Here is a 13,057-nt window from a genome sequence, read left to right as displayed (position 1 = left end):
GGTCGGAACGTTATACAACACGCCTGCTGGTTTCTTAGCTTCATATTTCCACAGCGTTGCTCTAAGGATATGCTATATAGCAGAAACAAACAGACATAACAAAGGGGGCAATGCTATAGTTGCCTATGGCTGTACACAATCATAATGTCTGTTATCATTTGGTGTAAAATTTATGGGGGCCCCTAGTGGCTGAGTGGTCTAAAGCGCTCTCCGTTACGGATCACTGCCATCTCACCTCTGTCTGCGCCGGTTCGAGTCTCGGATTCAGCCAATGTGGGTATGTGAGAAAGCTTGCCAGTAGCTTCTCGTGGGTCGGTGGTTCTTTCCGAGGTTTTCCCGGGTTCTTCCTCCACCATTAATACTGGCCGCCATGTATAGCCTATCGTGTGCTGAAAAATGGCGTTAAACCCCACAACAACATCAACAACAAAAAGCAAAATGTATGCCGTCAGCTATTTTATTTGTACAGTTGATAAAAGTGAGCTTTACACGGTAGTTTGTATCAGAAATATAATCTAATGTAAAGTATATATTTCTTGTATATGTTAGTTCGCAAAATGTGACCAGTATGCAGATATTTCAAGGATTAATATGCGATCAGAAAGATCATCTATTGTTGCAGAGTCGTACAAGTGCATATTCAACCATTGTTTAGGAATACTAGTGATAAAATTATATAAGTGTCCCTTTCTTTTACTTGAAAAAAATACTATCAATGTGAGAACGTGACAGGAAGACGCAAAGCAAGGTATATGTTACTTTTATTATTAGATATAATGCATTTACATAAAACAAAATAACACAATATTTAATGTACAGTCACGAATGAAATGGCAAAACATACATAAATCTATGAAATGCAACGAAGTCGAATCCTAATTTGCAAGAAATAGGGCAGGTAAACTGATGATTTCAAGGTTGCCATAGCATTTCTCAGCAGAACACATCAAAAACTGTTTTCCGCATTCTCCAAAATTCCAGGCTGACTTACTAATATCTTTACAAGCCTCTATATAAAGAAGATTGTGGTATTAAATTAAGCCAAACATCACGGGCAAACAAGTCATCTATGCCATCTATAATAACGATAACTATGGTAACAATAGTAATAACAATAATATCTGTAGTAGGAGCAGGCCTTTTTTTCGGGTCCTTGACGTGTCGTCGATGCAGTCTGAAAAAACTCAACTGACTCACGAAATATGGACGCTTTTCATGAAGAAAGTCTGTAACTATGATGTACTATGATTGGTATTAAATGACAAAATATTTCAATGCTAATGTAAGATAGAAGAAAAGAATAACAATTTACAGTAAAATGTGAATATGTTTCTATTCTGTTCTGGTCAAAGTGAGAAAAATAGTTCCATCTCATAGCAGAGTGCCAGTTCCACATTTTAAATGCTGAATTTGTTATTATAACGCCTTTAAAATCACAATAAACAATAAACAGAGCTTTTATTTCAGTTTTGCAACAAACATCGATACAAGCTTACATTTAAAGGAGTTGTCTGTTAATTTCAATATTTTTCCATCTCTGAATATTTCGCATGACCTTACTTCTGAAAACGTTTTAACTACAATGCAATTATACTTTAAAACTTAGCCTAAATACGTACACCGATTTTAAATGAGGCTAGCTTCTCTCCATACTAATCACCACGACATAATTGATGTTCGTGATCTCCTTTTTAATATATTGTATAGATATTTACGCATGAATGTCAAAGTTTTTTTAAATCGTCCCCAAGGTATACTTGACATCGTTTAAACCAAGGACTGTATCAATCTCAATTGCACAAACTCTTGGTCTACTGATGTACGTGACACAAAATGCAGATTATTTGATACCTTCCTTGTTTATTCTCTCGTTCTTTAACTCGTTCTGGCAAACGTTCTCCATGAACGTTGTCTGAGCGGTTGATATAATAATCAACGAACAATGTTAAAGTATCAGAATTCTCGAAAAAAAAAAACATTGTGCTTAATTGGTTATTTGATGTAAATGAAATATTCGCTGACATTATGAATTTCACATCCGTTTAGTATATTTAAAGACTCAGTTTTGTTGTGAAATTTGACATATTACCTAATACGAAAACACCGGGTGAGTCACTAACTTTACGTTGCATTGAATATTTATAAGATTAAATTGTAGAAAGGTTGCTCAACTGCAACCAACATTGGCTAGATTCAACAAGAAACTTTAATTCGAACAGCAGGGTGTTTACTTGCACAATTTGTACTTTCTAAGTTGACCACTTCGTGGAGTCACCACCAAGCAAGGGAGTGAACTTCAAGACATGTCTTTGTGGAGTTCCAGCTGGCAGCACAACGAGCAAACCAGGAAGTAGTCTAGCATATATTGGAGCATCTTAATCTGTCTTGCATTCACGTTCGCGTCAACTCCAGGCGATATACAGAGCAAGGACTCGAGTACAATGTCGCTGTTGGCACCAGGAATTATTATCGCGCGTACATGGTGCTGATGGAAGCTATGCAGAAGTATCAATAAACGGTATGTAGTGCTGCAAGATTTCGTTAACTTGCATCCCATCTTCCATTTCGATGTCTCCAAACCTTCCAAACGTCTCAACGGTTCCTCAGCTGACATCGAAATCCGCTGGACCATTACCACGCCAGTCGGTAATTACGTCTGTTATGCGCTGGTGAATGCAGACCGAGTCGTGCCGCTAAACGTGCTGAATGAAAAAATGAACATCACTGTATATAAATGCCTAAAAAACAAAAGTAAACAATCGACAATTCAAAAAGGAAAAATGGTGGTTATGAAACCACTCCTTGTGTTTTCAATTGTCACGCTATAATTGCATTCTTGAAGACGATGGAGCCAAACATATTTGCATCGGTTCTTGCTTATGGGCCATCAGTTGAGCATCGCATAACGCGGTGACTGGAAATGGTGTTGCACGTAGCAGAAACGTCCTCCAGAAACGTGCTATCGTGACATCAGCCATTGGTTTTCAAAATAAACCAGTCAAAGAAAACACCAAAAATAATATAATTTCATATATAACAGGATCTCGTATGTGCCAGTAGATTTAGCACCGTCACCACAGCAGAAGAAAATTATTACTGTGGCAGCCACACACAAAAGACCCATATCGACCAGGCTTAATGATAGACTCGTGCTAACAAATCACCAGGTCTCCTCAGTTGCCAAGCACATTGCTGCACGTCGAGGGATCGTTATGAAGTTGGCAGCGTCGCAGTTGTCCAAATAAGGAGGATTTATCGCTCTCTTTTTAGCAGGAATCGATGGAACGTAACTTCCAGCATTACTCGGCATCGGAAAAGACTCCAACGTCCTGCAACCACGCGCAGTAAAGGTATTTCCGGCAAAGCCATGATGACAAAAGGTTTTAACGACAAAGTTTTCTGCGCTGTCCAAAACTGACATCGAAATAAAAATTATTACCCAGCGTTGGAAATTTGAGATATGTGTTTGCTATGGATCAGTTTCATTTTATTGTATTGAAGCGTTTTCCATTAATTACATTATGGCAACACGTTTACGAGAGAGAGAGAGAGAGAGAGAGAGAGAGAGAGAATCAAATCTGTTACGCATAGAAAGCGTGAAAGGCTCGTTATCAAACGTATTGTTAAAAGGTCCTATAGCTCTAACTAATTGACGATATTGTTTCCTTCCGATAAATGAGTACAAGCATCACCTTATCCTATCCATCCATCCATCCAACCATCTATCCATCCACCTATCCAACCATCCATCCATCCACCTATCCAACCATCCATCCATCCATCCGACCATCCATCAATCCACCTATCCATCCATCCATCCATCCATCCAATCATCCATCCATCTAATCGTCCATCCATCCATCCATCCATCCATCCATCCATCCATACATACATACATACATACATAAACACATACATACATACATACATACATACATACATACATACATACATATATAGACAATGTTTCTAATAATAATAATGATAACAACAAAGAAAATTCTAACATACCCTTCATACGTTCTGACGATTTAATAAGTTGTCTATGCTAACTTATGATCTGCGTAGGTTTTGGGCATAAAGGGTAGAAAGTTTGACGGAACCGGACACACGAATTGGTTGTTTTGTCGAGAGGTCTATTCCAATATATATATATATATATATATATATATATATATATATATATATATATATATATATATATATATAGAAAGAGGGGGGCTAAAATAGAGAGAAACATATTTTCGAGGTGCTTTTAATTGTACACAATCATCAAGACTAAATATCAATTGGTGCAACAATATACATTGTTAGCTGTTTTCAAAATTGTACATAAATACAACATATATTTGTTTAGATCTGCAGATAATATTTTGATATATTTGTAACGTTGACAAAAAATATATTTTTCCTGTGTTTTTCATTTGAATCATAATCACTTGTAACACACTTTCCTTTTACATTTTACTTAGAAAATTGTACCTGTTTACAAATATTTCAACGACCAATGTGAATTGTAAAAGATTATTAATTGCTGCAGAGTCAAACAGGTACATGTTCAAATGCTGGTTATGAATAAAAATATAAGTGTTCTTTCAAGCTTTGGCGAATTTTGTTTGGAAAAGGAATACAAATTAAATGTTTTCCTCATCAAATTTATCTAAATGACAGAACAAAATAGTGGGAAGCAAATTAATATATATATATTACATTTATAAGATATAATACATTTACATACAATAAAATATTAAGTAATTTAATGTACAGTCCTGAATGAAATGACAAAACGTGCTGTTTTGACCGAGTTCTATATTTCCATGAAATGCAGCTAAGTGGGATATTAACTTGCAAGAAATTGGTCAGGTAAGCTGAATATATAAAATTGTTTCCAAGCATTTCTCGGCGGAACACTTCACACAGCTGTTACTAGCATTTGACAAATAGCATTTGACAAATGCCAGGCTTCCTCAGCAATAACCTTGATTGCGTCAATACAATATAGATTGTGTTGTTACATATGGGAAAAGGCATGCCAATAGTTCTTTCCATATCAACTTTTTATTGTCGAACACGTCACTAGCAGTATAGGAACCAATAGCAGTCATAATACCAGTAACCAAAGTACTCATAGTAATAACAATAATAGTCGTAGTAGCAGGCCCTCTTTCTTCGGGTCATTGACTTATCGTCGACGCAGTCTGGAAAAGAGGAAATTTTGGACACATTAAATATAGAGGCTTTTCATGAAGAACTTCTGTAACCATGACGCACTAACAATTACATAGGTAATTAAATGGTGAAAAACTACAGTGCTATTATAAGACAGAAAATATAAACTTAAATCTACAGAAAATGTTAATATATTGCTATTCTGTTCGGTTCAAATAAAGAAAACATTTCCTTCTCGACGTTTCCTGTTTGGAGTGTTCGTTTTATGCAGTGAGGAGATAAGGTCTATAATGGAACGGATATTCTGAGAGATACACGTAAAAACTCATTTATAAAACAAGAACATAAAGCAAATTATTTAACACAGATCAAAATGACAGTAACTACAGTTTTTAAAGTGTTTAACTACGAATAAGAGAAAGCATGTGACCAGACGATATGATTGAACTGTTCAATTGGCCATAAACATTATGGTATATAAAATGGCCATAAACATTATGGTATATAAATTGGCCATAAACATTATGGTATATAAATTGGCCATAAACATTATGGTATATAAATTGTATCTTGATTAGTAGGAGACAACGCAAATACATTTCAAAATTAAAATTAGAATAGGGCGATAGGATATATTTAATTTTTTTTATTATCGATAATGAAGAGAATTTTTAATATTTGTTAAACTAGTCTTGAATACTGAAAATAATCAACGATATTAAGTGACAAGAAATGAATCTAGCTGTTGGAATTCACATGCAATATCTTTATATATTGTACATGTAATGTTATTTATGTTGCATACACATAAAAATCAAAATAGTGATGCTAGCACTACTTTCATGGGAGTTTCAACACGTTTAGTTCCATTTTTCAAATCGTCCCTGTTACCCATCAGCCTATCAGGGACTTGACCTAGTATTAACAGCTTAAATAAATCAGTCAATGGTTTTTAACCTAGTTTCCCCCATGAAACAATTTGCTTCACGGCTAAATATTTCAAAGATAATGCTCAAAGGAAGTGTCTATTAATATGTTTAGAACTGAAAATGGACATTAGTCTGACAAATGAAAGCGCTGACAATTACCATAAGTCTGTCGTAGGAAACTGTATATTAGGATGAAATGGGGTGGAAGGTGTTTGTTGCCAAGGTAAACAGTAATGAATTACTTAATCATATCATCGTATGCAAAACATGTTACATAAACTGATATGAATGTGTGTATGTGTGCAGTATGTCTGTATGTATGTATGTATGTATGTTATCACCTGGCTTGGGCACCACCCAAATTACTTCAGTGTCCTTACATAGCTCTTTTGACATCGGAGAGAGAAAGTCTTTATTCGGCACAACAACATCTGTACTCATGAAATAGATATTCTCTAATGGCTTTGAGGGCACGTCGGCTGACTATAGTTATAAAGTAAACAAAACGCAGGTAAGTATTTAGGCGCGTAAGCACTTAGATTGATAGATATATCTTAATACATACATGAATAATGATATTGCGGTTAGAAACAATAGTTTAATATTAAGTAGTCTTCAGTATATAGCCATTACAACGTGCTGGCACATGTCAGATGTTTGGGAAAGCAGTATATGGAATATTTCTATGTTGATGCATTTGTATTTGAAAAAATGAACGAGCTTTTTTAAGAAGTACAGTATCCATCCAAGAAAACGACTTCATATTTTCCCATACAAATGCCGTAACCTTTCAATTATATACACGTTTTCTTATTCTACCAAAGGATTTATTATATAAACAAAAATACACTGAAAGAAAGAAAGTAATTCGATTTATGTTGTATTCCAAAAATAAATAGACAAGCGCAGATTCATCATTACACAACAACAATATTAATGCGCAGATAACTCCGCCTAGCGCAATTTGAATTTAGTCGCGCGTTCAACTTCACTTTTATAAGGAATTGTCGTTTTGGTCTGCATAGAAGTGAAATTGTGAGTCATATTGCGAATGAATGCGCATTGCAAAACCTTTTTCATTTGGTCTAGAATGAATGGAGTTTTGGTATTTTTGTCGATTGGACTAAATTTCGTGATTATTAACTGGATTTATCTGTGTCAATTTCACATGAAGTACATCTGATCTGTGCAGAGATGGAGGCGTCTTTACTCATCTGCGTGTGTGTTTCTGTTCTGTCGTTGAGTGTTTGGAGTCATACGTTGGGGTAAAATGTGAACTTTTTCAATTGTAATTATCAAAAAGATGATATGGAATATAATGTTCATTTCCTGTTGAATGCAGTAAGGAAGATGTCGTAGCACTTGGAATGTAGTCGAAAGTACAGTACAATTCGAAATGAGTAATCAAGCTCATGTAGTTCTGATTTACAGAACAAAAATGTAGCTTTTTGTAAATTTAAGGTAAAAAAATATAAGTATATTTTTGCAATTTTTATTAAAAGCTAAAGAAGACATGTTTATTTCTTGTCACTGGTATGCTCTCCTACTTGTTATCATCTGCTAAATTGCAAAGTAGCTAGTGTGCGGCTCTGAAACCCTTAATTTTGTTTTTAAAAAACATTCACTTGCGTTTGTTCCCTCTAATTTAGTACTGATAAAATGGTATGTATCTGATATATATATATATATATATATATATATATATATATATATATATATAATACATACTTACATACATACATTTTTGATAGCCCTTGCCCACATTATCATTTTCGATGCTATTTTTATATACCAACTGGTCATAGCCTGAACCATTCCATTAACTAAAAGGTACAAGCATTACTCCTAAAATAACTGTTTAAATGATCAGATTGGTATTTTCAATACTGATTCTCTCACGTTTGATGTAGACAATGCGAATTGCGGACGTTCGTTCATTAGCTTGTTTGAAAGTTTATTTTGTGATTCAATAAACTCGACCACATTGTTCACCTCATCGTCTCTACTGTTAAATGGACGAAACAGCTATTTAGTTCATCCACACAAAAGTCTAATAAACTGAAACCTAAAGTATACTAAATGACTGTACATGGCTTTTTATACAAAGTTGTTCCTAGTACACTATAATATTTGTATTCACACGTGTAGTGCACGTGCGTGCAATATCAGGATGTTCATTTCGTAGAAATCTGAACGATTATGACAACGTAAATTTAACGGAGCAAAAATGTGTATAAAACAAATATGTTGAGTCCCGAGATGCACCATACAAGTGATGGATATACCCCTATAACACGACTGGAAGATTGAATGGGAAGCAACATACATGCTGACTAGGACGAGTAAGTTTTCTTACCTTGTTATTTCGTTGTAGAATAATGTTATGTGCAGAAAAAGGTTTAACCCATAAGTGTTTCCTTTGCACTTAATTTGATGCGTTCAGATAGCAAGTTTCAATTTATTATACCAAACCAATTTCAAATATAGAATATAGTTCATACCGCATGCTAGCTACCGAAACTGTTTATATTCCAGCCACTAATTGAATACGCTAACTCAGCCACACACTGTATTTTACTCATAATCTCATAACGTTTGGAGACTTTTTTAATTTCCATTTGAGTATCTAGTAAATTATATTAAAGTTCATAAGATGAAGTTTATAGAATCAAAAGAGGACATATTGGAAGTTTAAAGGATCGATTGCGAAAACATTTGCATTTTTATTGAATGGTTTTGAATTAATTCATTTCATGCATTCTCGTTATACGTATACAAAGGTTTAATGTTCTAAATCGGTTACTTCGATTTTAAATTGCAAAATAAGAGTTGTTATACCGAAATTTTATTTTTTTAACGTGGCAATTCTAGGTACTTATATCATTATACATGCAAAATTTTCTCATGGTGAGGTGACTGATATGGAATGATCGATGCAGTCGGTGTTTCAAACATTAAATGAAAGTAATGGCAAGAAAAAAGAAAAACTTTTAATTAAGAGGGACAATAACATCATAAAACAAATGTAAAGCTACAGTTGTAAGGGTTAACGCTTAAAAGCATCATTCAACGGCCTGTACAGGAAGCTGTACTGATTCTGCACATGACAGAAATAAACTCACCATTTTTTCTCCAATTAAACCTTTCATCTTGTCTGGGGAAAGTAAAGACGACGTGTTGACGGCAGTCAAATAACAGTTCGGTTTGGAGATGTGTTCTGGTCTATAAACGAACAGACTCTGAAAATTGGAAGAATATAATTTAACAAAATATAGGCGATAGTCATATCTGAAGACGATAACGAAGAAAATGAAAAAGTGATTAATAATAAGAAGAGGATTGATATTTATTTTTAGAAGTAAGCGATTTATCCGCTTCTTAGAACGAAATGAGAGAGAGAGAGAGAGAGAGAGAGAGATAGAGCGAATAGAGAAAGAGACCGAGGTCAAGAGAGAAGTAGTTATCATTATGCATTCGGTACTTAAATTGGAAATATAACATTAACTGATCACAGTTTTTTTCATAAGGTCTTGAAATATGAAAGTCTAAACTATCTAAGGTAATGTTATTTATTGCTGGAAACTTACAAAAGTACATGTCATGTAGATACCTTATCGAAATCGAAAACGGCTGTTCCAGTTCCTGCAATTTCAAATTTCTCCTCGTTCGAGGTGACAGTAACCTTCTGTGTACTCGACTTTCCGGATTCGTCCTTGTAGGGAAGCCACGCAGTCTACAAACAAACAATTAGACAAGTAATATATAACAAATTGTGCTTATATTTCAGGGGAAGTTGTCCATATTTGTACGATATATAATTGGATTATTCACAAAAGCATATATTGTAGAATTAGCTGAAATGGTATAAGTAATAATAGTAGCGGATCCTATAGTATTCAATTGGTTGAATTATATAATAGCTGTTCAAACGGATTTACAGGCCTAAATCTCTCGCTTCGTTGAAACAAAATGTTGCATTAAAAAACCAGCAGGCACAGCAACAAAAAGCTAATGTTTCATCAGTCAAAATTTAATGAATTCACTACTGTTGTCGAATCTGTGTTAAAAGCTATTTTAATATAAATGGGATGGAAATTACAACAATGGACATGCATAAATGAACCTTTGTGAGAATTACATACACTCTGTGTATACCTTTTGTATAGTACTAAATATTACCTGAAGAAGGAACACGTTAAATGTTACTAATGACTCAGCAACAGCTCCATGAGCATATATATAGAGGATCTCAAATGACTAATGATTTAATATTGACATTATGAAACGAGTTGAATTAAAGCTGGACATTATTCAATAAGTTTCATAATTTAATATTAAATCATTACCCATTTGAGATTCTCTTTATCGTAGTTTTTATTTCAGATAGAAAGAGTAATTAATAATTTTGTTTATTCTGACTGATGGTGAACCTTTCATTTATTCTGCATAAAATATAGTCCCAAACAAAGTTGAAGTAGTAGAAGTGGATAGCTCTATCTACAAACTATAAATCAAAGAAATAGCTTCTACCCAAATAAACAGAACATTTTAAAACGACAAAATCGTTTTTTTAAGACAGAATGATCAATGCTATGTGTAGCCACATTGTTTGATACGGTACACGTTAGGTGTAGAGTACATGTTTACGCTACAATGTCACTTTTAGAACTAAACATTACGTTGTTGCATATTCATGTGAAATAGAATTTCTGGACGCAGACGTAATTTACTGTAATTGATTTGGAACAATAGACTTTACAAAACACGCAAATCCATTTCGTTTTGCGTTGGATGGCCGCCAAAATGTTCATTCAAAACAAAACGTTTCATAAGGCGTAGTAAAAAGAAGTTTTCCCTGGATACCAGCCTGTCAGTAAAAAGAATACTGTACAATATTTTCTTGGGCTGATTTGGACCAAGCAACATCATATAAAGTGATATGTAGATATGTGATAATATCAAAAATATTAAACTACACACACCATAGGCAAGGTGTATCCACTATGTGAAAAAAAACTCTCTCTCTCTCTCTCTCTCTCTCTCTCTCTCTCTCTCTCTCTATATATATATATATATATATATATATATATTTCTTTCTTCATTTAGACTATTTTGCCATTTATACCTTGATATTGTCTTCTGCCTGCTTTCCTGCAACACACACAGCAGTGATGATCGCAGCGATCACGATGACAACAAGGACAACAACAGATATGGCTATTATTCTAAGCCTCTTTCTCTTTTCTTTCAACTCTTCCGGTCTCTGTAGAAAAAGGAGATGATGGTATGAAGTTTATCGAGTACCAATATAAACAAAAACCCAATAATACACATCAGAATAAATTCTAGCAAAGTAATAAACTGTGTCAGATAATCAAAGAATGGTTTTATTGTTACTGATCTTGAAGCAGTGTTCTTTAATATTTTTCCTTAAAACGTGTTGTAGAAATACGAGCCCATAAGGTCCCATGTCCGAGACATACACTCAACCAGTATCTATGACGCAGGTGGCGACACTTCACAAACAGCATAATGTTGGTACCCAAAACGTGACTAAGTGCTGTACAGGTTTCAATATGACTATACTGTGCCGAGGTAAAAGGCAACGAAGAAGCAAATTGTCGTATAAGATAGAGCTTTGAGAAACATAGCAATAATGCATGTAGACTACCAGAGGTTGCATATACAACATTGTGGCTGAAGATGTCGTTCAAGTTATACTTATTACTAACCAAAGCAAATGCAGTAAAATCTTCATTAATGGTCTGCAAATAAAAACCACTAAACAATTTCCAATTTCACAGAATTGAATTATATTTAGAGAGGCATATAGCTACTAGGATTAAAACAAATTTCCAATCTTACCTTAGGTTCCATAGCTGCCTGCACAGTGATTGTGCTTAGGTCTGCTTTGGTTTCGGTTGCCATAGGTTTCATGATGACAGCAAAGTCAGCAAAGTCAGGATTCCTTTTTGGTGAATGTGGGACCAGAACGCTCTTATTTATACCCAGAAAGAGCTACGTGATATAATTCTTAAATAAAAAAAGGATAATTCGCATTGGTCTTCTCGACTAGGGAGTGGTAAGAGCTGACTGATTGGATAACGTAGCAAACGTAAACAACGCATATTAAAAAGAAATCGGGTAGGTGCAATTTATTTTTTTATTTATATATTGTGTTTGTCCCAGACACGACAAGAAGCATCGTAAACATGTTCATCTAAGCTGAACTTAAAAACTTATTACAGTAAACACCAGTGTCGTACATACATGACAGCACTAGATCTACAAAATCTTCGTTCTCTCCCTCATTCTCACCGTTTTCTTCTCTACTTCTTTTCTTAAATCGCAGAGCTTTTTGGTGTATTAAAGCTCATTCAATCTTTTCGGAAAATGAAACCTCGTAAATTATTCCTATTGTTTCCCTGCTGCGACAAAGTCATGTCATGCTTAAAAACAAGTAATAAAATTATTATCGATAGTTGAGATTACTAGGTTACTGAATTCATGATTGCACTATTTCAAGCGTTCAATTTTAATCTCTCACTCTCTCTCTTTTATTTTCTCTCTCTATCTCCCTCTCTCAGAATGTCAGAATATTACGTTTTGTGTTTAGGTACCACTCAACAAAATACATCCCGTAGTAGCGTAAGATAATGAAATACCATCTATTTATTTCTAAAGTGCAGTTTGAATAGAATAGATGCCATAAATAAAATAATCGTTTTGGAAAAGGAAACCTCGTAAATTATTCCAATTGTTTTTCCTGCTGTGACGAAGTCGTGTAATGCTTACAAGCGTGTAATTATTATACATAAGATTTCTAGGTTACTGCTTTGAAAAATACACTGTTTCCAGTTTCAATTTGTATTCCCCCCGCCCCGTCTCTCTCTTTTTATCTCTCCGTCTCTCTCACTCTGTCTCTCTCTGTATGTCTGTCTCTCTCTCTCTCTCTGTCT

The 13,057-nt window shown here is 34.5% G+C and overlaps 1 protein-coding gene across 1 annotated transcript; it reads right to left on the bottom strand.

The window, feature by feature from the left end:
- Positions 1–4,239: 4,239 nt before the first annotated feature.
- LOC149771388 (uncharacterized) lies at positions 4,240–12,120 on the bottom strand. The gene is made up of 6 exons (XM_089948513.1): positions 11,964–12,120; positions 11,224–11,361; positions 9,709–9,831; positions 9,221–9,337; positions 6,440–6,581; positions 4,240–5,198 (listed from the first exon to the last, which is right to left on the bottom strand). Exons 1-6 carry the CDS (start codon positions 12,033–12,035, stop codon positions 5,077–5,079), a joined length of 714 nt encoding a protein of 237 aa, XP_089804639.1. The 5' UTR covers positions 12,036–12,120; the 3' UTR covers positions 4,240–5,076.
- Between the last annotated feature and the right edge of the window lie 937 nt (positions 12,121–13,057).

The sequence above is a fragment of the Sinohyriopsis cumingii genome, unplaced genomic scaffold (assembly GCF_028554795.1).
Source record: "Sinohyriopsis cumingii isolate HCF-2022 unplaced genomic scaffold, ASM2855479v2 utg001870l, whole genome shotgun sequence".
Classification (NCBI taxonomy): Eukaryota; Metazoa; Mollusca; class Bivalvia; order Unionida; family Unionidae; genus Sinohyriopsis; species Sinohyriopsis cumingii.
This window is presented reverse-complemented; position numbering and strand designations above follow the sequence as displayed.

Bases quoted from the DNA above. Each gene is read 5' to 3' on its own strand.
- LOC149771388 (XM_089948513.1), bottom strand. From the start codon at position 12,035: ATGAAACCTATGGCAACCGAAACCAAAGCAGACCTAAGCACAATCACT. The intron at 9,338-9,708 runs GTATCTACATGA...TCCAATTTTCAG, and splicing joins CCGTTTTCGATTTCGATAAG to AGTCTGTTCGTTTATAGACC. The intron at 5,199-6,439 runs GTGATAACATAC...CCTCTTTTCCAG, and splicing joins TTGGGTGGTGCCCAAGCCAG to ACTGCGTCGACGATAAGTCA.